The sequence below is a fragment of the Phascolarctos cinereus genome, unplaced genomic scaffold, assembly GCF_003287225.1.
Source record: "Phascolarctos cinereus isolate Bilbo 61053 unplaced genomic scaffold, phaCin_HiC Scaffold_4;HRSCAF=312, whole genome shotgun sequence".
NCBI classification, from domain to species: Eukaryota; Metazoa; Chordata; class Mammalia; order Diprotodontia; family Phascolarctidae; genus Phascolarctos; species Phascolarctos cinereus.
This window is the reverse complement of record NW_027555847.1, coordinates 391,133,353-391,159,948: the sequence shown is the minus strand read 5'-3', so window position 1 is coordinate 391,159,948 and position 26,596 is coordinate 391,133,353. Positions and strand designations below refer to the sequence as shown.

The 26,596-nt window shown below is 37.0% G+C and overlaps 1 protein-coding gene across 7 annotated transcripts in view; it reads left to right on the top strand.

Moving 5' to 3' along the window:
- Window positions 1-26,596, top strand: part of FHOD3 (formin homology 2 domain containing 3) — a 717,939-nt gene that overhangs the window by 586,626 nt on the left and 104,717 nt on the right. For 5 of the 7 annotated variants that reach the window (XM_020985701.2, XM_020985699.2, XM_020985698.2 and 2 more), the window contains 3 exons: window positions 1,417-1,551; window positions 6,421-6,471; window positions 16,691-16,905. In XM_020985701.2, the coding sequence (XP_020841360.1) occupies window positions 1,417-1,551; window positions 6,421-6,471; window positions 16,691-16,905 (401 nt within the window). The remainder of the gene's footprint in view (window positions 1-1,416; window positions 1,552-6,420; window positions 6,472-16,690; window positions 16,906-26,596) is intronic. The other 2 variants (XM_020985700.2, XM_020985704.2) reach the window with 1 other exon arrangement.

Here is a 26,596-nt window from a genome sequence, read left to right as displayed (position 1 = left end):
TATGTTTAAGTGATTTCCTATCTTCTCCATCATACTCATTAGCTGTCATGTCTCAGTTGGTACTGATCATTGCTCACTGAACAAAGTTATCTCTGTGGGATCATTGGGCATCTTGTATGATCTTGGCATGTGTATGGGAGACACCTTTATAGAAGAGAGCCTTCCAGGCTAAATATTTTTCTACTAAGTCCAATGGTGTATAATTATTGGGGGGGTTTTGCATACATTTGGGGGGGGTTAGATGCTGAGGGAAGCTGGGAGAAAAAGATAATCAACAAAAAGCAAATAGAGTAGAACCAATTCATTGAGTCAATAACTAGCATTTATTAAGCACTTACTGTGTGCTAGGCACTGTGGTAAACACTGGGGATATAAATAGAAGCAAAAAGAAAGACAGTCCCTGCCCTCAAAGAACTTATAATTTTCTAATGGAGGAAGATAACGTATTGAAGGAAGCCGAAACAGGAAGGAGGAAAAGTACCTATTGGGGTATTGTGGAGAAAGAAGTTTGGAGAGTCCAGAGCAGGGTCAAGAGAGAATTAAAGGAATAAACATGGCTGCTTGGGGCCCTGCCTGAAAATGGAGATTTCAAGAGCAAACAACCAATCAGAAGAAGAGGCCACAAAGGTAGACGGATCTTCCAGCTTGAGAAAAGGTGGGATCATCCAGGATGAGGTTTCTGGAGGGGGATAGCAAAGGCGGTTTCCAGGACAAGGAAGTTGGTGGGGATCATAATGGTGAAGAGAACTGGATATTAACTCACTCAATGTAGAAATATATAATATATGTGTCATTGGAAATTATTGTAGATTAAAAGTTCAGTTTAAATAACTCAGGTTCTTTGGGGGGGAATTAATAGTTTTTAATTAGTCTTTCCTCAACTCTTCCTTCTGCCCATCTTTCAAGGCCCAAGTGAAATCCTGCCTCTTCTGGAAAGATTTCCCTGGACTTCCTAGGTGAAATATTCCTCAACTAATCTCATAGCCCTTTGCATTTTTATTATTAATTTAGTATATTCTAGTTTGTGTTATAATTATTTGTGTATATGCTTTATACTTTCGTACTCAATTGTAAGCTTCTTAAGGGCAAATTATATCTTGTTTATATTTTCATTAGTAATTATATTATTTTATATAATAATATATTATATAATAAAAATAATTTTAATTATAGTAGTTGGTCATTTATAATTAGATATAATTATTATTGTTTATTTTTGTACTTTCCACAATACATTGCCATATACATAGTAGGCACTTAAAAAGGATTATTGAATGAATAAATTGTTCATTTGTGCTTATTTCCAAGATACTCTGGATAGTGAAAATATTGTTTGTACGTAGTGATTATTAATGCATTTTGTTACCTTAATCACTAAAACAGTCTCTGAGTAATGGAAATCCATTCTATTTTTAGGTCATCATTGAGTGGTCTCCTTACATCATCATTTCGTCAACACCAAGAGTCATTAGCAGCAGAAAGAGAGAGGCGACGGCAGGAGAGAGAAGAGAGGTTGCAAAGGATAGAACGGGAAGAAAGAAACAAATTCAAGTAAGGAACAGTTTTGAGATACATGACTTGATACCTTGAAAATTAGACCAGTGAATAGTCACTACAAATGCCAATACAGTTATACGTGAACATGTTATAATAGTAATACTAGTGCCTTGAATTCATATAAGTGCTTTAAGGTTTGCAAAACACTTTATTAAAATTATCTCATTTGAGCCTCAGGACAGCCCTATGAGATGGATACTATTATTGCCCCATTTTATAGATGAAGAAATCAAGGCTGAAAGAAATTAAGTGATTTGCCTAGGGTCATACAACCAGTAAGTGTCATGAGACAGGAGTCAAACCTGTCTTCATATCCTACACTCTGGATGCTACACCATGTTTTTACATAAGGGATAGTATGATAAACTGGAAAGAATCCTGGATTGGGAGTCAGGATCTAGGTTCAGCTCCAAATCTGATCCTGCCTACCTCATAAACTTGCACAAGTCTCTGAAAGACTCTGTGGCTCTGTTTCCTCATCTGTAAATTAAGGGTTTAGATGACATTTGAAATCCCTTCCATCTTTGAAATTATGATTCTATGAATAGTTTCCAATTGAGGTTGTATCTATGTGACCAAGTTAAAATCAGAGATATTGGGATATCAGATTATCTGTCTCTAGGTAGGTTTTGTTATTGAATGTTATAGAATCTTTCACAGAAATAGTCATAGAATGCTACAACTGTAAGGTACTTTTGAGATAGTTCTATCTCATTTTATAGATGAGTGAACTTAAATGATTTGCTCAAGGTCAGTCACACATTACTCTCATTGGCAGAAGTGCCAGGCTTTGAACCCAGTTTCCTGACACTGAATCCAGTGCTTTTTCCACTCTGTTTCCCTGTCCCTCACATAACCATTTACACATGTTCCACACTTTTCATACCCATTATCTAAAAAGGTCTTTGTTCAGATTGTCTTTCTCACAAAAAATGTTGCCATAAAGTGACATCTGAAGAAATGATCAGAATCCAATTGAAATCTGATTAGCACAGTTGTAAAGTTACTTAAATGTAATTATCTACCTGGAAATCTGAAATTCTATAAGATGGTAAAAAAAAAAATCCATCTTGATTACCATATAAGAGGAAGGGGAAAAAATGTTCTTGCAATTTTTGTGGCTATTTTTAACATGTTTTGTCAAAAGCCATATTCTTGTGGTTCCTTCAAGATCCATCACTGTTGTGTGTATGTATATAGACTTAGTTATTAAATTTCACCTGAGTTATAACAATAATCATCATAATAACAATCTTCTCAAAGCTCAACCCATTGCCTATTCTATGAGGGGGGAAGAATACCAGCAGCATGATAGGAGAACGTCAATCAGATTGATGTCCAGCAGAGACTTCATGTTTCTGGGTATTACTAAGGAAGGTAAGCACCCCGACCCCCAACAGAAACCATGAAATACTGATAAGTTGGGTTCCAGTAATATTGCCAATTGGGTTAGCATCTAGTCAATATGATAGAACTGTTTCTAAGAGTCAAGAAAATAGAAACAGTAGTATATGGTTATAAGCCAACCCTATTCAAAACCATCATGATGATATGCTTTGGGTAAGTGGTACCTCTTTGGGTTTGGAGACGAAAAGAAGACAGGCTGTACTGGGAGAGAAAAACCAGAAATACCTATACCCCACCTGCTGGAAATGTTTCAGTGCAGGTGGCACTGACCAGTAAAGCAAGCAAATTAGGAGTGCATAAGAAAAGGCCTGGCAATGTGAATGCTTCCATTATGTACCAGTGTAATGTTGACAAAACTGAAAACAGATCTTTCCAGTTATAGGCAAGGACTTGGGCAAGTCACTATCAAGGACTACTGCTTTTTTGTCAACTAATACCCTCAGCTCCAGTAACAGTTTATAGTATACTATAAACCAGTGCAGGGCAATTGTAAGAAATAACTTTATCCCTAAGTCTAGATTAGATAACATAAGAGCTACAATATGGAAAGGGAAAATACTGAAGAACCTGAGGTCAATGAAAAACAACACAAACTCCTGAAATTTCAGATACTAACAAAAAAGATGACAAAAGTAATACAAGTATCAAATGATTTTGAAAAGGAGATAGACATACTTGGACAGAAATTTCAAAAAAGCACTTTTTGAGTTTGATAACATAAATCCAACTAGCCAATCAACTATACCAAAAAAGAGTAATTCAAAAGCAGATTTGCTATAGCTACCACGAATGCATGAATTCTCACGAAAGTTTGGATAGAAAAAATAAAAATATTTCAAGATAAGCATACAACTATATATGTACGTATACATATATACATATATCTATATGTATGTGTATATATGTATACATAGGGGTATGTGTGTATATGTGTGTGTGTGTAAAAAAGCAGCAGTCACCACTGTAAGAATCATAGGAGGAGGGGCAGCAAGGTGGCACAGTGGATAAAGCACCAACCCTGAAGTCAGGAGGACCTGAGTTCGAATCTGGCCTCAGACCACACACTTGACACTTACTAGCTGTATGACCCTGGGCAAGTCACTTAATCCCAATTGCCAAAAAAAAAAAGAATCATAAAGAATCATAGGAGGAAAGATGGTGCTATAAAGAAATACTCTTAACAGCCAAACAGCACCATGGAAGGAACAGCTTGCAAAAGTTATTGAGGAACTAAAGATATTGGAAGATTTCTTCAATATCTAGCTGATACACTCAGTAGAAAAAATGAATGCTATATAACCTGATTCAAGACAAAAAAAAAGCAATAGGAGGAATGGAATATGGAATCATTTATCAGTGTCTGATTAGAGGTATCAGTAAACTCAGTTGTTCCATATAAGTAAAATTAAACAGTGTGAGATGTAGAGTTAGAAATTGCTCCCCTTTTACAAGAATTTTGAAGAGTTAGATTTGGAGGTGAGAAGAAGATTGATAAGAAGAAGATCTGAAGAAGATTGAGATTTGGAGATGCTAAACACTAAATTGTATGCTCCCCTGGACGGGACATGGTCCCTTATTTCTCAGAGTCAGAATTAGAGCTAAAGAAATGCTGCCGATGGATAAATACATCAATTGGGGAAAAAAATCTGAGTTTAAAGAACTATTGATGTTGACTCAGCCTAGAGACAGGGACCTCCTTGTTGTTCTTTGCATGACACTCCATCTCCCTCCTGCATGCCTTTTCTTTGGGTGTCCTCCATGCCTGGAATGCTTTCCATCCTCACCTGGATGTCCTGTGTTCTCTGACATCCTTCAAGACTCAGTTTGTCTCCTACATCATGCAAAAGGCCTTTCCAGCCTTCCCTGTCCCACCTCCAGTGCCTTCTTCTGAGGTTATCATCTGTTTACATTGTATGTGTACATATCTTACATGTATATTACTGTGTGTATATATCTTTTATCTACCTATTTATTTATATGTTGTCTCTCTCCCAGCTCCTTAGAATGTGAACTCCTTGAAGAGAATAACTGTTTTTGCCTTTCCTGGTATCCCCAGTGCTTAGCACAGTGCCTGATAACATTCTGAGTGTTTAATAAAGGGTTGTTGACTGAGTAGCTCAACAAGGGAGAGAGACATGATGGTGGTCATCAAATATGTCAAGAGTTGGCCCATGGAAAAAAATAATTAGACTTGTTCTGCATAACCCCAGAAAGCTGAACGAGGACCAACTAGATGAATTAACAAGGGGGCATATTTCATCTCAATATGATGAACAAGTATAGTAGAGACAGTTTTGAATTTGGAGTAAGTTGCCCTGGGTTTGAATCCTGATCTATATCTCACTACTGGAGCCAGGTGGCTTGAGAGGAGACTGTAAGGTTGTTGACTTTGCACAGCCCTCCCTCACTTAAATCCAATTCACTTGCATTCCTACTGAAGTAATTAAAATGGAATGGGGAAAGCAAGTTGATAATCAAAACCTAACTTCCTCATATAGAAACATCTGTCTGAATTGTCTGAACCTGCCAGCATTTCATTGGCCTTGTTAGTTATTTAAAGACACATAAATAGATCATCCTCTTCTGGGGGAGGGGGGGAATTTGGATGATCAGGATAAACCACAGGCATCTAGAAATTCCAGTTCCTATAATTCCTTAGAAAAAAGTCTGATTAAGTGAAAAATAAAATTTTTTTAAAAGAGCTATGAACACTTAGAAAGTAATTGGGATCCCCAGGTCAGTTCTTTTATTAGGTAGCTAGGTGGAGTAGTGTATATAATAGTATACTTGGAGTCAAGAAGACCTGAATTTAAATTCTCCCTCAAATACTCACTAGCTGTGTGGCCTTGGACAAGTCACTTAACCTCAACCTCAGTTTCCTCAGCTACAAAACAGGGATAATAATATCATCTACCTTAGAGAATTATTGTGGGGATCAAACATGGTAGAATGTGATGGCATATGTAAAGCACTTTGCAAACCTTACAGCTCTTTATAAATGCCAGTTCTTATTCATATATTCCTATTTCCACTTGTGTCTAATCATTACACTGAGATAAGATGCTGATAGTACTTGAATCTTTTGTACTGAGAAGCACAAGTTTGTATCTGCTTATAAGAATGTGTCAAGACATGTGAAGGGATTTGCAAACTTTAAAACATGTAAATGCTATTATCATTATTTATCATCATTATTGTTATTATTATTATTATTATTTATTATTATTATTATTATTATTATTATTATTATTTTGTGATAGGGACAAAGGAAGGATCCAGACCTAGAAAAATTTGAAACAGGAGAGAATGCTTTTCCATCTACAAGTGTTTTCTATTACTAATAAGAAGACTTTTATTGTTTTCTATTAGCTATTTCTTTATCATTTTCTGACCATCTAATGCTTTCATTTTTCCTATCTTTTATTAAAAAAAATTTCTTTGGTATGTTTCCATTAGCCAAGATTATTTAGACAAAAGAGAGGAGCAAAGACAAGCCAGAGAAGAAAGGTTTGTAAATCTGTCCTTTTTCCCATTTTAACCACACAGTTCTTGAAATTAAAATACAAAACTAACCAAGCATGCAAGAAAAACCATTAAAGTGAACTATTTTAATACAGTTGCAGTTTAAGTTAAATCCACTAACCGCTCGGATAATGGGTTTGATTGGAAATGGGATATTTTGGTTAACTGCATTTTATAGGTAAGTGCCATGGAACTACTAAGGATGAGAGTGCTTCTCGATAAGATTTGAGAACTTTTCTTCATTTCCAGAACTCACAGGTATACAGTATGATTAGGGGAAGGGAAGAGAGAGAAAGGAACACTCATTTATTAAGCTCCCACTGTATGCCAGGCACTGTACTAAATGTGTTATAAATATCTCACAACTACCTGTAAGCTAGGTGCTATTATTATCCCCATTTTAAAGTTGAAGAAACCAAGGCGTCTGGAGGTTAAATGACTTGCCCAAGCTCATGTAGCTAGTAAGTATCTGAGGCCAGATTTGAACTCCTGACTCCAGGCCCAGTGCTCTGTTCAATGTACCACCCAACTGCCTATAATCACTTTATTTATTGATATTTTAATTATGTGATTTTTAAAAATCTTACCAAATAAATATCTTAGTTCAGATTGCCAGTTCTTTGGATTCAATGTCAATGCTTTTTGGAAAAATACGAGGTTAGAATAGTCTCTGGTGACTCCAAGCAAAATAAGCCACTTGAATATTGGTTAAAAAAATAATCTTTTTTTTTCCTTCTGTATCCTTTATAGCCTAGAGAGGTTATAGATTGTATAATAGACTGTAGGATTTGGAGATAAGAAGACCTAAGTTGAAATCTCACCTCTAATGCTTACTAAGTTGTATCACCCTGGGCAATGCACTGAACCTTTGAAGTGCCTGAGGAAACTCCCTAGGGCGTATCTCCAAAAGTCCCAGATGCCTTGTGATCTTTCTTGGTGGAGGGAGTTCCACACTAGCAGTTGCTCTCCTTGATGAAATCATAGATCCTTTCTGTATTTCAAGTGCTGTCTAGCTCCAAATGTACTTCAAAATGTACCTTCAACACTAGAGGATGCCTGGGTATTTTTGAGTGGCTGTGTCGGTGAAAAGTGAAGTATGGATACCATCACTTGAACAAATTGGCAAAATGAAGCAACCAAAAATGGAGACTACCTTTTTATTTTGACGAATTCCAATTATTAGAGTCACCTCATAACCAAAGCTATAGAATTTGCTTTAAAAGTAAAGATTGATTTTTTTAACCTTTTGTTTTTGTCTAAATGTATGATTTCATTAGTGTGGAAACTCCCTCCAATCACTTAAATTGGCAAACCATCTATAACCTATATTAGAATGTTGCCTGGGATACTAAGTGGTTAAGTAACTTAACCCAGAGTCACATAACCAAGTAGGTGTCAGAGACCATACTTGAACCCAGGTCTTCTTGACTTCAAAATTGCTCTTCTACCTACTTCTACCTACCAACTAGATAATTACCATGCCTAAAAATCAAGTGTAGCCAAGAAATATGAAGCAAACAGGAGGCCAGCAGAGAAACTAAGGAGTTTTTCTTTTCTTCTGTGCATATTTTTTTCCATTAGGGAATTTATTTAATTTTACTACATTTAATTGTCACAATAACAGTCCTTGCATGACAATAACATGTCTTGCTTTGTTTTTAAAAAAATTGAAGGATTTGGAGAGTTCAAATGTGTTTTAGATAGAGTTCCGGATTCCAAACTTTTTTAGGTTGGGTGATTGTACTCTTAGGTTATGTCCACACATGGCAAACAAAAACAGCTGTAGTTGTTTAAAAGCTACTGGTGAGGTCTCAGGGTATTGTGTCTTAATGTCTGAGCTATCTCTGACAGACCTTGATGTGTACTGAAATGACTGGGAAGAGGCTATTTCATTTCATTATTTTTGGCTGCTTATTTTTCTCCAAATAAGACAATTAAGATGGTCCAAAAGGCTTGGCTGATTGCCTGCTCTCCTCTTCCCCTTCCTCTTGCACCCACTCAGATTCCAGGATACACTGTGAGTGGCCAAGTTTGTTCTTTTAAATGCTTTCCAAGTGCCCCCTCCCCCGACTCTAAAATATTGTGCTTCTATAGCCCATTACTGGCAAATAATTATAGCCACAGCTTGTGGTTCTATAACTTGGCAATTTATTGTTTTAGGTTTTTTAGCAGCCCAGAATTGTGCTTTGTTTTGAAAAAGTTTCTTTTGGGTACTTGATTTCTGAAGATCTATATAGATAGCACCAGGAGAAAAAGGTTTTCCCTACTCAATGCAAACCTGATAGATTGGGGAGCAAATAAAGAAAATCCCAATTCATTGAGAGTTGGGAAGTGGAAACAACCTAAAAGCTAGGGTGTGGGCTGTAAGACAGGTGATGTTAAAGGTCAAAGAGAACACAGAAATGGGAGTAATTATCTAACCAGTCTTCCAAGTAGCTAAAGATATTTCGTGGTTCATCAAGCTGATGTGGCCATACTATGCCACTTCACAGAAAGATGGCATTTGGGACAGAAATCATAGGAAGTGGTTGATTTCATTATGCCAGATAATGGTTAGCAAGATAAATACTATTGTATAGTCTTATGTTCTTCATTGACACATTTTTTTGAGCAAGATCATAGATGTCAAGCTTGGAAGAACCTCAGAAAGGATCTTCTCTGTCTCTGTCTCTCTGTCCCTCTGTCTGTCTGTCTGTCTGTCTGTCTCTCTCTCTCTCTCTCTCTCTCTCTCTCTCTCTCTCTCTCTCTCTTTCTTTCTCTGTCTCTCTGTCTGTCTGTCTGTCTGTCTGTCTCTCTCTCTCTCTCTCTCTGTCTCTGTCTCTCTGTCTCTCTCTCTCTCATAGTCTATGATTTGGGCCTTAAAGGAAGAGAAGAATTTTACCTTGGAATATGTAAAGACTCAACAGTGAATAAACTCACTGAGAGAGGAGAGGATTTAAAGGAAGAAAGGGACTTGTAAGATACACACAGTAAAGGAGAAAGAGGAGAGGAAAAAATAACAAAGAGGCCAAAGGAAAAGTTGTCACAAAATTGGGAGAACCAGGATGCATAGTGTCACAACATACAGGAGAGAAAGTTTGAAGTGATGGGTGATTAACACTGTCACATGCTGCAGAGAAGTTGAGTGTGATAAGGAGTGTGAGGAAACAGTTTACTCTCATAGAATTTTTGGGTTAAAAATGGTTTAGAAGCCATTTAATCTAGACTCTCTACCAGTGCAGGAATATTTCTCTAGCATTTCTGACAGATGATTCCCCAGCCTCCTCTTAAACATTTGCATTGACAGGGAATACTCCTTCTCATAGAAGGGCAATCACTGTTCAGTTCTGTTAGACAGATTGAACTCCACAAATATTTATTAAGTGCCCACAATTCAACAAGCATTTATTGGGTGTTTGCTGTGTGCCAGGCATTGTGCTGGGTGATAAGGATTCTGAAACAAAAATGATCAGTCTCTGCCCTCAAGGAGCTTACATTCTATTAAGGAGATACAACTTGCCCACAAAGCAGTCAATGCAAAGTAATTTGAAGAGGGAAAAAGCTCTTAGAATTAGGGTAATTGAGGAAGGTTTCACTGAAGAGATGGTACCTAGCTTAATCCTCAAAGGAGTATAAGGTTAAGGAAGCTGAAGATGGAGGTGGAAATGCTGCACTCCAGGCCCAGCAGTGGTGTGAGTAAGTGAACAGAGGTAGGAGATGGTATGCATATAGAGTCTGGGAAATGGTTTGTGACCTGTCTTAGCTAGAACATAGCATGTGGGAGAGGTATTAATAGGAAAAAAGGCTGGAAAGGAAAGTTTGAAACCAGAATGTGGAATGTTTATGTACTAGGCTGAGGAGTTTGTATTTTATCTAAGGCAAAAGGGAGCCATTGAAAGTTTTAGAGCAGGAGAGTGATAGTCAGACTTGTGCATTAGGAAAATCATTTTGGCAGCAGTGTAGAAGATGAACGAGAAGGGAGACACTAGAATTGGGAAAACACATTAGGAGCCTAGTACAATGATTCAGGTAAAAGAATTAACAATAATGATTAATAATAGTGACATTAGCTGTAGCTATCATTTTTAAATCACTTCAGGGCTTGTAAAGCACTTTACAGATTTTATCACATTTGATCTTCATAAAAACCAGATAAGGTAGGTGCCATTATTGTCTCCATTTTACAAATAAAGACACCAAGGCTGAGGAATGACTTGCCCAGTTAAACTAAGCCAATAAGTATCTAGAGGGACCTGACTATAGTAGATGCCTAATAAATGTCATTGATGCATTGACTTGAACCCAACTTTGGGTCCAGCACTCTGGATACTACCATTAAGAACAAGCCACAGCAAAATAGGGTTTTATTTTAAAAAAAAAACTTTTCTAGGGTTATTAATTGTAGATAGAAGTAGAAATACTGGTGGAAATATTATCTATATGTAATATACCTGAATTCCAGAAAAGCATTTGACAAAACCACCTCTCTTCTAAACTTTCCATTTCTGTTTAAGGCACCACTGTTTTTCTAAAGTCCCAGGCCAACAACCTCAGCATTATGGGTGATTCTTCACTCTCCAGTATATTCACCAAGTTGACAAATCTTATGTCTCCGTCTCTGCAACATCTCTCTTTCCTTTCCACTCAGACAGCTACTCCCCTAGTTCTGGGCCTCATCACTTCTCTCTCTGTGCTGTTGCAGTTAACTTCTAATTAGTCTCCTTACCTGAAGTTAACCCTTTCAATCTCTCTTCCACACAGCTTCTTAAAACATCAGTCTAATCATGGCAGTCCTCTGCTCAGTAAACGACAGCGACTCCCTATGACCTCTAGGATCTAATACAAATTGTTCTATTTGACACACAGCACTTGATATTTTGTCTACCCGGATATCCTGAAAGGCATTTTGTCAAATCTCTTTCTGAAATTCAGTCAACCCAAACCCAAAGCAAATCTAACAGTTTAGTAACACTGACAAAAAGAGTCAATAAAACTATCTTGTTTTATTTTGTTCTTATTGATTTCATGATGGTTTCAGTGATCTTCTTTTTCCAATTTTAAAATAATTTTTTCTAGGGACTGCCATCAAAGTAGTTTCTACATTTAACCCTTTTCCCCCTTTTGAAAATTTGGGCAACATTTGCTCATTTCTAGTCTTTTGATAATTTGTCCTGTCTCCACAGTTTCTCAGAAATTATTGACAGTGGTTCCTTGATCATGTATATGATTTCTTGCAGTATCTAGGATCAAATTTTTCTGAACCTGCAGATTTTAGCTCATTTAAAGAAAGTAGATGCTCTGTTACTGTCTTTCTCAACTACTCTGGGCTCTAGTTCTTAAGTATATTTTCCTACCTTTACCAATTTGAAGATTCTTTCACATGGTAGAAAAAGTAGAAGCAAAATATGTGGCAAGTGGCACCTTTTTCTCTTTTTACTTCCCTTAGATTTTTTCAGATGCCTTATCTTATTCAAGAATTGAACTGTTCTGACTGTTGTCACCATTTAATGCTACTGTTTTCTGTTCATCTATGATTATATATACCCTTCTATCTTCTGAACATTTCTTATTCTAATTTCTGTTACCCACAGTGCCTGAGTGTCCTGTTTAAATCTGGACTACTTGGAAAGCTCCAAGTTTCCAAGTATAGCCATGAGCATGACTATGCCTTGGACTTCATCATTGAGTTCTTCCTCCTCTAAGTCTTTTTACTCTAAAATACCCTGTGTGACCACCACTTCTCACCTTTCACCTATCTCCCTCGCTTCTACTGAACTTGCTCAAGTTCATATAGTTTTGGTCCTCAGAAAAGATTAGTAGGTACCCATGACCTAAAATTGTGTAGAAGTCATTTCAGAAGTGATGGGAAACTCTCAAGAGTCAAAACACACACACACACATACACACATTTATATGAGGAAGAAAAGGGGTAGTCATTTCAAGGGAAATGACATGACTGTATAGGAATCTCACTGATCAATTTAGACTCTTTTTTTAAAAGACACAGAAGATGGAACCATGTACAAACAACATAGCACAAATCCAAATCATTTTGCTTTTCTCTACCAAGGATAATCATCTTGGACTGAAAAAAATGGGGAAAATGGCTAATAGGGAATTGAAATCCAAAATAACTAAGGAGATAATAAGAGAAAAACTAGTTACCTTTAACGAATTCACTTTAGCTTCATTCTAGAATAATGAATTGGCTATTAAGATTTTGTGCCATTGTCAGGGACCTTTGAAAGATCATAGAGAAGACATACAGGACTAGAACAGGGTAAATGTCCCAATTTTCAAATAAAGGGAAGAGAATAGAGTCTGCCAATTATAGACTTGAGATTCCTGACAAAATTCTAGGGTGTTACATTAAACAAATATTTACTGAATGTATGTCATTAGCTGTCAAATAAAACACTTCAGTCTTTTTATGAATGAACTGCTAGAAATAAACATCTTCCCCCCATTCCATTCTATATCTCTGTAATTGATCTTTTTTTTAATTTAAGAACCATACTTTACATTTATCCATGGTAAATTTTGGCGTATCTGGTCTTAATCGACTGTTCCTGCCTAGTGGAGTCTTTTAAAATCTCAGTTCTCTCATTCAGTATATTAGTGATTATATTTCAGTAATCATTGTAAAACAAAATAGAGATTTAGATAATTAAATTCTCTAATTAATTGAATTCAATTCAATAAACATGTATTAAGTGCCTAATATATATTGCCTAATTAGAATTAAGTAGATTTCAAACTGGTAGAATAATTCAACCAAATAGCAGTCATTGATGAGTTTATGTTATTTTGGAGTGAGATGTCTAAGGGAGTGCCCCTGTGCTGCTTAATACATTCATCATTGACTAAAGTAAAGGTGTACTTATCAAGTTTACATGTCACATAAAGCCTCAATGGCCAAAAAATTGGACGACAGAGTCAGGATCCAGGAAAATCTTGACAGGTCAGACATAATAGTGATAAACGTAAGGTCCTAAACTTGAGTTAGTGAAATGTTTAACATTTATCATGATCCTTTTCAGAAGATTTGGGTTTTTTTAAAGTTTTCCTGAGCCTATTGTTACTGGTTTGAAGTAGTCCTTTGTATTCAGCCTTTATTTTATGTCTGTTTTTCCACTTTTTCTACTTATGGGATCATATATTTAGAGTTAGAAGGGACCTTTGAGAACATTTACACCAGCCTTCTCATTCTGCAAATGAGGGATCTGAATTCCGAAGAGTTTAAGTGAGATGTGCAAAGTTGCACAAGTTACTACTTGTAGCAGAGTAGCAGAGACAGGATTTGAATACAAGTCTTCTGTCCTTCAGTCCAGTGACCTTTCCACTGTAGTATGGTGCCCTCTCTACACTTCACTGCTCTTCCTATTAAACTACTTGTCCTCTCAAATCTAACCTCATCACAAAACTTTCTAGATAGCTTTACTGCTCTCTTTAGATGCTTCCAAGTATTTTTCCCCTTATTCAGCTTGTTTACAATTATAAAATCAGAATTTTGCTTTTAGACTTTCATTCTGTTAAAAAAACCCTTAACCAGTGTCTCCTCTCTCCAATCCGTCTTTTACACAGCTGTCAAAAGGACTATCCTAATATGTGTTTGGCCATATCACTCCCCTCTCAGAAGCCCTCAATGATTCACCATCCTCTATAGGATAAAATCCAAACTCTTCAATGAGTGTTATCCATGGCCCTTCACATTCTAGCTCTAGTATACTTTTTCAGCTTTCTTTCATTCTCTGAATTCCAGGTAAGTTTTTTTTCCCCTCATCTAGTCTTGCACTTTTCCAGCTTCTGGAATTCATGCAGAGTCTCTCATTCCTTTTTCATCTCATCTTGCTGAAATATTCCTTTTTCCAAGGTTCAGCTCAGATACTACCTCCTCCATAAAGTCTAACCTGATCCAATCCAAAGTGATATCTCTTCCTGCTCAAATTTTCCTAGTGTACTTCATCTCTGATTTTACCCTGTTGTACTTGTATCATATTTAATTGTGCATATTTCATCCTGCCAACCAATTAGATTCTAAACTTTACAACCATATCAATTTTTCATTATTCATAACTAACACCCAACACAGAGTGGGTACTTAAGAAAATTGCATTGAATTAACTGTGAGTTTTTAGCCATCTTTTCTCTGAACTTTTAGAGATTTGCTTTATTAAAGTGTAGGATAAAGGTATTTTGATGCTGATTGGTCACTTTGATGGCTATTATAAATTCTCAGATGATTTGATCATTGCCTCTTCTGTCTCTTCTTCATCCTCAACCACTTTTTTCTCGTTTGTTAGATGAGTCCAAAGTAAGAGGTCCCTTTATTGCTTTTTTCCCACTTTCTGGAAAATGAAATTGTCGTCAAGGAAGGTGCCATTTTCTTCTCCAAATAGAGATAGTCAAAAGCAAAAACTTTACCAGCTTCTATGCATGTAATTTAACCATTCCCCAATCAATTCTTTTCTACTTTGCTTCTAGTTTTTTGCTATTAAAAAGGGGGTGCTATTATAAAATACTATGGTGACTTTTCTTTTTAACTTTTACCTCCTTAGGGCATATCCTAGCAGTAAAATTGGTTGTTCGAATTGTTCTGACATTTTAGTCACTTTCCTCATATAATTCCAAATTGTTTTCCAGAATGGTTGGGCCACCAACATTGCATTAGTATGGCACATTTGTTTTCTTTTTCTTAATATTTTTATGGCACATTTATTTTTGAGCAGCAGCAAACATTTACTGGGTGTCTGCTGTGTGCCAGACACTGTCCTAGGTGCTGAGGTCATTACAAATATCTATAAAATATGGCTCATTCTCAAGGAGCGTAAAGTTAGTACAGGGATATAAACTGTATACACGTACAAAGGCAACTAACAATACAAAACAGTAAATCATAAATGCCAAATGAGGGTCTCTTATAGTTAGAGCTATAGGACTTTCAGTGGAGAGAGAAATTACTTCCAGTTGCCATGCTGTTAGAAACCTTCTTGCCTCCCTCATCTCCCCAGCCCCACATGCCCCATGAAGGTATGGCCTGGAGCTGAGCCTAAAAAGGTAAGTGGTATTTGACTAGATGGCAAGCAGGGAAGAGGATATTACAAGTGAGAGAATTACTAGAGCCTTTGAGGCAAGAAAACAGGAATGTACATTAAACCTTGCATTGGTTTCCAGAAAATCTGTTAAAATATGCGACAATTTCCTCATCATAAGTGTATTTAGGATGTAGTAAGGATAGAGTATGCAGGAATTTGGAGGGCTCCTTGGGTGAGAATGTCATAATCCATTGGCCATTGGTTACTGACCACATAGATTGTCAGGGAGGAGGAGGAGGGAGACAGGTCTCAAAGTTGCTCTTTAGGAGTTTAATTGTGGATAAGATAGTCATAAGTCTGCTACAGCTATATCCATCAATTTATTCCTTAGCAAATAATGGTGGGTAAAATTAGCAGACATCTGGAAGAGGCACATATTTCAAAGTTATTTTGGTCTGATTCTATAAAGCATAGTATGAAGAATATGATTGGTAGCTGGTCTTAATAAGCAGTGAGTTCTGCCTGCCTAAAATGCAAAACAGATGTATCTTTGTTCTTTTAAACTGACTTTGATGAATCAACTCTATGTGACGTCAGGTCCAAGCTATTGGGTGGCTGAGTCCGGCTCAGAAATATTTTAGAATATAAAAAAGTTTCCATTGTAGACACTGAGAGAACAAAGTGAATTCCAGCACATTGCTGTTAGCGTTGAAGCAGGTTCAGAAACTCAGAGGCCTCAATCCAAACTCTCACTATTGGTATTTTTCTAGGGAACTTTTTTTAAGCCATTGCACTGAACCATCCTCCTTCTTCCTCATCTGTGCACTTCTCAGAGTTGTCGTTTAGAACCATCACTGTTGTGGGGAAGGGTTTGTTTGGATTATTTATTCAAATGTTTCTAAAGAGAGAAAGATAGGATTAATGCAGAAAAGACCAGCAGTATCTGGGGACCAAGTGATATTGTCTTTTTTTTTCCTATTTGAGCTGTTATGAATGATGTACATTTTTTCTTTATCATTAATATCTTGGCGTTGCTGTCCTTTTCTGGTAGACTGACCCATCAGTCAGTTTTGCACTGTAGTCCATGCATCAGGAAATCTGCTCACTCTGCAGGTGTTTCAGCCATAAACAAGCAGCAACCACAGCCTTCTCTTTCTTTTTACGGAAACCCTTTGGAATTTAACTTTCAGATACAAATACTTGGAGCAGTTGGCAACCGAGGAGTATGAGAAAGAGCTGAGAAGTCGGAGTACGAGCCGTGGCAGGACTGAGCTCTGCTTAGACTTGAGTGCTCCTGCTGCCCCGTCCTCTCCAGTCCCTAAGTGCATTAGCCCACCATCTCTGCCATCCCAAGAGGAGCTTAAGGAAACTTCAGCATCCCAGGAAACAACCCAGCCTGTTGAAGGTGAGTGCAAGAAAGAATTTAGGGAAATGAGCCATCTCACAACTTAGCTTAAGTCTTTTGTTTGGGCAGCAACAGCCTGCTGTTCATACCTTTCCAGTACAAAATAATATTGAGATACCAAATAGGGATAAACTGAAGCCTGTCACATAGATTTCTTCTACCTGCTTCATCTTCCTTCATTTCCTTTACTCAGCTACATTCTGGCGTCTTAGTAGCTGCCTGTGTTTATGCTAAGTATTGATGATATATTGCAGTATAGGATATCTGAAAAGAAAAACATTGTATGGAGCTAGATAGAACTTTGACATTTGATACTGAAGCTAGAAATAATTACAGATTATGGAATAATAATAAAACATCATCTTGTCCCATTGTTATGGAAAAAGGAACTTTCATTGCCGAGACTGTAAGGACAGGACTGTCTAAGCAGGCTAAATTATTCTAACTGAAGCTAAAAGGAGTTGAATGCAGCACAGAAAAAAAGGTTGATGTGGAGAAAAACGGAAGCCAAACAGCAAAGAAGAAAAAAATGGTTTAAAAAAATTTCCCTTGCTTTCAGAAATGTTACTAGCATGTGGCATGTGTGTACACATGTGCAGAATTTCCCAAGGGAAATTCTGGGTGTACTTTTTGCTGTTTTTAGAGAAAACTGATTGCATGCTATACACTGCAAGCTTTATTTCCCAATTATTTTCATGATTTCTAATGCATGTTAAGAACCAGTTTTCATGCTTGCTTTTTGCCATCTAGTATGGTCCCTGTATGCTGAATGGTTAATTAACACTGAAGTAACTATCACAGTTTTGTTTAACTACACATTATGGTTTGAAGCCAGCCAACTAAAGAAAGCAAAGATAGTAAATTCATAACTCTAGAAGTGTTTACTAAACATACTATAATAAAATATGGTTTAGTTTAAACCAAATGGCGGTTATACAACCTCAGAATTGAATGTAATCAAGAGATTCATTCTGTCTATTGTGTCCTTGTCTTTGTGACTGCTTAAGGAGCAGGGATCTGGAAATACCATTTCAACAAGCAGTAACAACGAAATATTTTAGTCCCATCTAAGACTACTTTGGTTCTATAGACACCAACTAGATTGAGGGAAGTGTTAGCAGCTTCTTCTGAGATTATAATTTTGGAAATTATGACCATTTACCTAAAGACTTAATCTTCTAATACTATTGCATTGAATGTGAAGCAGGTACATTGTCCTTTCACAAACCTACACATTTAGGTCCCTGTTTTGAAGCATCATTCTATCACCCAGTCTTAATGGTGTCAACAGTTAGGACAAAAGTACATTTGTCAGTTGAAGAAATTCCACTGGAATGTTTCATTCCACTCTTTCAATCTATGCTGTGAACAAACAGTAATAGTAGCTAACATTTATATAGTACTTTAAGTTTTGCAAAACACTTTACATATTTCATTTTTACCTCACAGCAGCCCTTTGAGATTGGTTTTATTATTATTTCCATTGTACAGATTGGAAAACAGAGGCTTAGACAAATTAAGTTACCTGCTTATCATGTAGCTAGCAAGTAAGTGGCTGAGGCAGGTTTTGAACCAAGTCTTTTTGATACCAAGTCCAGTCCACTGTGCCGCCTAGGTGTCTTATTTGAGCCTGAGCAAAGACAGCTTACTTCATCCTTCCCTAGTCAGATGGCAATATCTAAGACAAGCAAAAAGCATGTTCAACTATGTGTTATTCAGTCATTTCAGCCGTGTCCAACTCTGTGACCCCATTTGGGTTTTTGTGGCAAAGCTACTGGAGTAGTTTGCCATTTCCTTCTCCAGCTCATTTTACAGATGAAGAAACTGAGGCAAAGAGGGTTAAGTGATCTCCCCAAGGTAACACAGCCAGTAAATGTTTGAGGTCAAATTTGAACTCAGGTCTTCCTGACTTGAGGTCTGGTGGTCTATCCTCTGCACCACCTTGCTGCCTGCTGAACTGTTAAAAGTTTGTAAAGGGTAAATTAGTGGTGCACTTCAGCTCAGTAGACTACCATAAAACAATAGTCAGGACAAGATCGACAGGGTCTGAGAGTGTCCTTTCATCTATCAGTTGAATGCTGAATATTGATACTTCATGTGCTGTAGCTACAAATATTTTCCTGTAGTCAAACTTGGCCAGCTACAGTTCATTTGACAGCCATCCCCAGAGGTCATGCAGTTAGAGAACACCAGTTCTGTAGTAGGCCTTGCCTTACAAATATGAAGATATTTATCAAATCTTTATAAGAAAACACAAAATATTTACTTTGTGTAACTTCTTAGTGAAACTTGAAGTAATGTCAAATTTTTGAGTTTGTTTTTATTGTCCCCCTCATACCACTCTCCACCCTCAGCATAGGGTTAACCAAGAAGTTGTTTTGTCAAGAACAAACACTAAGGCCTTTCTGGAATCTTTCCTGGAAATAGAATGCCTGAATCTAGAAAAAGAAAAAAGAATATTTAGAAGATCAAAACAGAATTGAATACAATTAATGTCCTAAAGAGTAATTTTTGATTTACAAGAGTAAATGAACTTTCCTCCATAGGCTGAATGAGTCCATTGGAAGTTAAAATAATTTTTGCCCTTCTTTGTATCCTCATTAGCAGCTAATAAAGGTTTGTTGACTGAGTGGCATGAATCTAGTTTATTCTCTTTATCCTCAATGCAAGAGTATTTGAGGACGGGGTAGAATTAGAATTACAGTGGGGTGGATTGGGACACTGAAGGAGCTACTAAGAATAATTTCCAGGGGCCTCTCTGAGTCTGTATGATCACTGCAGCAACACTGGAGATGCTCCTAAAAGTTTTGGTCCCTTCTGGTTGCAGGCTGTCTCTCTACAGGCTTTTCTTCTATCTAATCCAGAGAATATGTGCTTTTTGCCTCACAGAGTTGTTGTGAGGAAATCATTTTGTAAATCTTAATGGCCTTCATAAATGTGAATTGTTATTACTCTATTAAAACAGGACTCTTTGTCAAATGGTAAAAAAAATGGAATTTATTAAATGTTCCTAATAGATGCACCACCATCAGATTGGGAAAAACGGAGTCATCCAAATCTTTGAACTACTGAAAACATCTGGTATCATGTAGACCAAATATCTAGATGACGGGCTGAACTTTTCACTTTTTATCCAGATGTGTGTGTCACTGAGGGATGGCACATGATCTTTTTACTATGCCACCTTCCAACTCCCCAAAGAAGAAACTCCTAGTGGCCTATAGTTTTAAAGTATATTTGCTGAGAGGGGAGGAGGGAGAGAAGAAGATCCCAGAACTTTTGTTCAGAATATAAGCTCCTTTAGAAAACTCTGTCAAGTGTGTCACAAACTCCTGAAAATTCTTAAAAGAAAGAACATGGAGCACAGTGGATAGAGTATTAGACTGGTTCAGGAAGACTTGAGTTCAAATCCTATCTCAGAAGCTTATCAAATGGATAGCCTGGGACAAGTCACTTAATCTCTCTCAGCCTCAGTTTCCTCACATGTAAAATGGGTATCATAATAGTACCTACCTCCCAGAGTTATTGTGAGGACAAAATGAGATAACATATTGCTTATTCTTATTATTAGCAACAACAACAACAATAATAATGGCGGCTAGGTGGTCCAGTGGATAGAATGAGGGGCCTAAAGTCGGGAAGACTCATCTTCCTGAATTCAAATCTAGCCTCAGAGATTTACTAGCTGTGTGACCCTGGGCAAGTCACTTAACTCTCTTTGCCTCAGTTTCCTCATCTATAAAATGAGCTGGAGAAGGCAATGGCAAACCACTCCAGTATCTTTGCCAAGAAAACCCCAAATGGGATTGTGAAGAATATGACATAACTGAAAAACTACTACACCAATAATGATGGTGATGATGATGATGATGATGATAACAAAAACAACTCCAACCGCCACTATATGCCTTAGAATCATATCTTCTTTAACCAGAGACCTTCCTAACCACTATACTTTATCAGACGCTGGTGGTACTTACTGTGCAGTCATAATTGTGATGTGTTCCTCAAGTTACTATTCAAGTCGTATAGAGGAGTTAGCCCCAGTTTGTTCAGAAGCAGCTGGTCTCCCTGGGTCCAGCAGCAAGCATTTTTCCAAAAAAGCAGCCCTGAATTCAATGTCATGGTGTGTTTATATCGTCTCCAGCCCAAATGAGGTTTCAACTTACAACTTTGATATCATCATCACCTTGCTCTACAACCAGCTGAACTACCCCACCAAAACTCCAAGTACTTCCTTCTTCCATAGTACATGCAGTTTCATGCAATTTCTGAGGCATGGAAATACATTTTGTTTATTCTTTTGATAGAGTTCTTAGTTCATTAGCATCAGAAGGACCTCAGAGATCATCTGGTGACAGTATCTCAGAGCCTCAAAGACCATGTAGTCCAACCTGTACCTGAATAAGAACCCCTTCTATCATCACACCCAACAGGTGCCTTCATTTTAATGATGAGAAAACTGATTGTTCGTAAAATAGAAGTGAATATAATTGATATTATGAGTACTACATATATTGTTTCACTTTCTTTTTAAAATTGGCATGACCATGATATCATAACTAGTATCATATCCTTATTTTTATGCTCCTATGTTATATCTGAATGTATCTAATAAGTTATAAGTGTGACTGGTTGTTTTGTTAAATTGCTTGTTACTTATTTGTCTATAGCCTAAAGACTTTGTTTATATAGCTTCAAATAATTCAGATAGAAATAAGGGGAAAAAAGACTTCTAATACTGAATGTTGGACTTTCTTGTTATTGGATATCTAGATGTATTTAAGTTACATTTTTGTACCTAAAGAGCATGAAGTGTTTGGTCCTAAAGAGCAAAAATGTATTTTCATTAGTAAATTATATGGCTTGAGCTTTTTTCCAGAAATAAAATTAATTAAGAAGTTAAAAGGACCAACTTCCATTACCTGTTTTGGGAAGTTGGTGAGAAGGAAGCTGTACTTTGGCTTTACCAGGCATTTCGGAGTCTGGCCTCTCCAGATGGCCCCTATATCACTCAGAAGCCACTATCTCTTCCTGTACAAACTACCTAGTTTCCAGGTTTTGTTGCTTTTCTGTCCCAGATTTTCTGTTTAATCCTGCTGTTGGGTCAAACATGGGTTATTTGATCCCCAAATCCTGTACTTTTCTTAGTATGCCATGTTGCTGAAAGCAACTTCCAAGCAACAAGTGCTCATTGAACGTGTGCTTGAATACTTCCAGGGATGTAGTTCGTATCTCCTTTATTCCTTGAGTGAGCTGCTATACTTGCTACAAAGTCTTTACTTCCATTCAATTGAATTTTTTTCCCTTTAGTGTCTTTTGGGGTGAAGAACATGTGTCCTCGAGGCCACAGGTTCCCCACCCCTGAATCCACAAGTCCCAATTCTTTCTTTTGTGCCAGTGCAGAATAAGTCTGTTCCTCTTCCTAAATGAAAATTCTTCTAATCATTGAAGACAGAGATCTTGTCCCACCTTAGATTTCTCGATCTTTAATTCTGTCATAATTACTCTGTAAATAAGATGGTTTCTAGATTTTTCTGTATACTGGCCGCCCCCCTCTAGAGGTAATCTAGCATGTAAAGGTGTTTTTTGCAGCATGGTATCCAGAATTAACCATATTTACAATAGAGAGTCCTATTTACAGGATAACGTCTGACTAACTCTGTTTATTGTGAGATAATTAATTTCCATGATCTGGACATTATACTGCTATCAATGAAGCCTAAGGTTTTATTAGGTTTTTTTTGTTAAAAAAAACTACTTTTCACTTTTATATATTTATGTGGGAATTATATCTAGTCTACTTCAGTAAGGATTAGGGGAGAATTATTAATGTAAACATGAATAATTAGGTATAAAAAGAGATTAGAGACTAATCGTCTAAAGGGAAGCCCAATTCTATAGTTGTATATTGTGGAAGGTTACTTCTGAATTACATGAGAGAAATGTTTAGAGTTACCTATGTGCTAATAATTGCTACTCAATTTGGCTCTAAGTTTTCTAGAAGTTAAGTAAAGCATAAAAACTCTTGGATCACAGAACTTTTATTGTAATAAAAGAAATCATCCAGATTTGTCTGAAACTTTTTTTTTCTGGAATTAAACTCAGGGAAGAACTCACAGGTCTTTATACAAGACTTGGACTCCATAATAGGCAATGTCTTCTCCCTCAATTTTGAGAGGCAGAATAGTGTAGTGGAAGGAGTATTGAATTTTATATCAGAGCACCTGGGTTTTAGTTCCAGCTCTTGACTCTTACTACTTCTGGATCATGTGGCAAGTCACTTACTTTCTTTAGGCCTCAGTTTCCTGATCTGTAAAATGAGGAAGGTGGGACTGGATGACCTCCAAGTTTGCTTCCAGCCCTAAATCTGTGATCCAATAAGAAAAGCACATGAAGATTGTTGGAAGAGGACATTTGTGTATCAATCCTCCATGACATCTGAGAGAATAACATTAATTTCTTGTTCAGTGAACTTGAGCAGGGAAAGAGAACAGGATTGAAGTATTTTGATTTCTGATGACTCAGCAGTATAGAAGGTGCTTAATATATATTTGATGAATTGAACTTAATCAAGAAGATTCAGTTGTTCACACATCCATTAGGCTGGTTTTCAAATATGTGTTGTCCCTACTGAGTCTTGGGAAGGTGTTCGAGCTCAAATGGTTCATGACTGGATTTGCTAACAAGTGCCCATAGAGCAGATAGTCTCAGTTGTTAAAGTGAAAGCCACATGTTCAAGATACCAGACATGAGGAAAATAGTACTGGCATTCTGTTATACGGTTTGGCCCAAAGACAGTCCCTGTTTGTTTAATCAAAGACTGATGATAGGTTGATGAATGCTGCAAATCATCTTAAATTGCTCTTAGCTGTGTTCTTGATGAGACAGATTAACTATTCCAACAGTGATAACCAGGGATCACCAAACAGTATGTTTCTGAAAATTGCTCACTCCTCATGAAAGATTTAATTTGAAAAACTCAGTCCTGCAGTTTCTCAAGAAGAAAGCCAGTAAAGAGTTTTGAAGGAATGCCCAACAGATTAATGGATCTGTAATTGAGGCCAAAAAAAAAAAAGAAAAGAAAGAAAATTATTTCTCTTTTTAAAGATAGAGTGGGATACATATTTTTTATACTAAAGAGACCATTTTGTTGTTTGTTGTTGTGTCTGACTCTTTGTGACCCCTTTTGGGGTTTTCTTGGCAAAGATATTAGAATAGTTTGCCATTTCCTTCTCCAGCTCATTTTACAGATGAGGAAACTGAGGCAAACAAGGTTAAGTCACTTGCCCAGGGTCACACAGCTAGTAAATGTCTGAGGCTAGATTTGAACTCAGGAAGATGAGTCTTCCTAATTCTAGGCTCTGCATCACCTAGCTGCCCTACTGGTAAAGTTATTATAATAGGCTAGAAAATTCTAGATTTGGCCCACACTTCAGGACAGATTCTGAACAATTCAGTTGGCAAATAATCTTCAGTGTCATTTTTGTTCCTGTATGATCAGCTATTATTAAAGTTTTTTGTTGCTATATTATGCTTTTACATATCCTTCAATCCTGACTACTATCTCTACCCCCCTCTGATCCCTACCCAATTAACAGAGGGAGGGAGGACGGGAGAGAGAGAGAGAGAGAGAGAGAGAGAGAGAGAGAGAGAGAGAGAGAGAGAGAGAGAGAGAGAGAGAGAGAGAGAGAGAGAGAGAGAGAGAGAGAGAGAGAGAGAGAATAATTCAACTAAAACTTTTGGGATGCCTTTTTTATATAGGCTTCTATATCCATAGGCTCCTAGTTCCTTACAAAGAGGAAGTTGTCTGCTTTTTGTCAACTCTTCTTCAAGGTCAAGCCTAATCATTATAATTACAGAGCTCATTTTTGTTGTTGTTGCTATGTACAGTGTTATAGTCATGTATATATTGTTTTTCTGGTTTTGCTTATTTCCCTCTGCATCCGTCATATAATGCTCACTATGTCTCTCTGAATTCCTCATATTCCTCATTTCCTGCACACACAGTATGTAATACCATTCCATTCATGTACTACAGTTAATTTAGTCATTCCCCAGTCAATCTCAATCAATGTGCATCCATTTTATTTCCAGTTCTTTACTACTACAAAAAAAAGATACTATGAATATTTTGATATTTATGGGACTTCCCTTTCTTTCTGTTTTTTATCTCCTTGAAGTATATGCCTAGCAGTGGTATTTCTGGGTCACAAGGTGTGAACATTTTAGTAATTTTTTAGTATAATTCCAAATTGCTTTAGACAAATTCACAGTTCCACTAATGATGTAATATGATGCCTATCTTTTCACAGCCCCTCCAATATTGACTAGTTCCATATTTTGTCATTATTGCCAGTTTCTAAGACTGCCACAAAACATCAGACTTGTTTTGATTTGTTTAATCAGCTATTTTGGAGTAGATGAAATTGCTGGTTATTAGCTTGAGAGGTTCCTCAGATTTATACAATCTGGTGATACCATCCTAGGAGTGTACTTCAGTACTTTTGGACATTATTGATTTTGTTATTATGATTATTTCATCTACCAGCTCAGCAACTTTTCCCAGAAATCTCCAAAACTTTGTAATCCTTAATACACTATAGATATGTTAGTTGTTTTTATTGTTGCTATGCAGATTTCAACCCTTCTACACTGTAGAAAATGGTCTTCACAAGTTACTATATTTTAAGATAAAATCACTACCTTCTACCCTCTGATGATAAACTTCTCCACATCTAGTTGGCCAGTCCTCAGACAGCAAGCAGACCATTCATCAACTATACTCAAAGCCTTTCCTGCTTCATGAGACCTGCTAAAACTGGTGCACCACAATGTAGTCTTGGGAACCTGCTCATAAACAGGTTCATCTCCATACAACAATAAGGTACCAGAACTATAACAGAAAATGAACTGTATAGTTGAGAAAGGAGGTGAATAGGGGCATGTAGGTGTTCAAGTCACTAGGTATAGATGAACTATATTCCAGAATACTGAAAGAATGAGCAGATGTGATTGCTAAACCCACTTATCAATGACCCTGTGAAAGATCAGTGAGAATAAAAGAGGTGTTCTAGAACTTTGAAAAAACAGATCGCAGCATTATGGTATTTAGAGGTAGAAGGAATCTTTGAAATCATCTAGTCTAACCCCTTCATTTCTTGGGTGAGGGAACTGGGGCACTTAGAGGTAAAGAGACTTACCTAGCTAGTAAGAAACAAAGCAGTAACTTACCCAGCTGGTAAGTAGCAAAGCAAAGATTTGAACCTGTATTTTTTTTTCTCAGCCCAAATCCAAGGCTCCTTCTGGTCCACCATGTTGCCTCTAAATGTTGTATTGATCTGCAAAAACAGAGAAAATGAGCTAGTCTACTCCTGAATCTCAAGAAAAAGAAGGACAATCTCCTACTTCTTAAACCTAACAGAGGTTTATTGATATTATACAGATCATCAGAGACACATAAATATATAAAGTATACAAAAACCCATGGCTAATTTTCATTGTCAAGCCTTCCAAGTCTTTGCTGTCCATTTAAGCCTTGGAGAATTAAAACAGCACATGCACTGTTGACAAAAAAAGCAGACCTGGTCTGTGCCAGAAGGTTCCAGATGACTCCACTAGTTAGAGCTAGGACCATGTTTTTACCCAGAAAAGCAGAGGCAACTTTGACCTTATTCAAGTATATCTATCT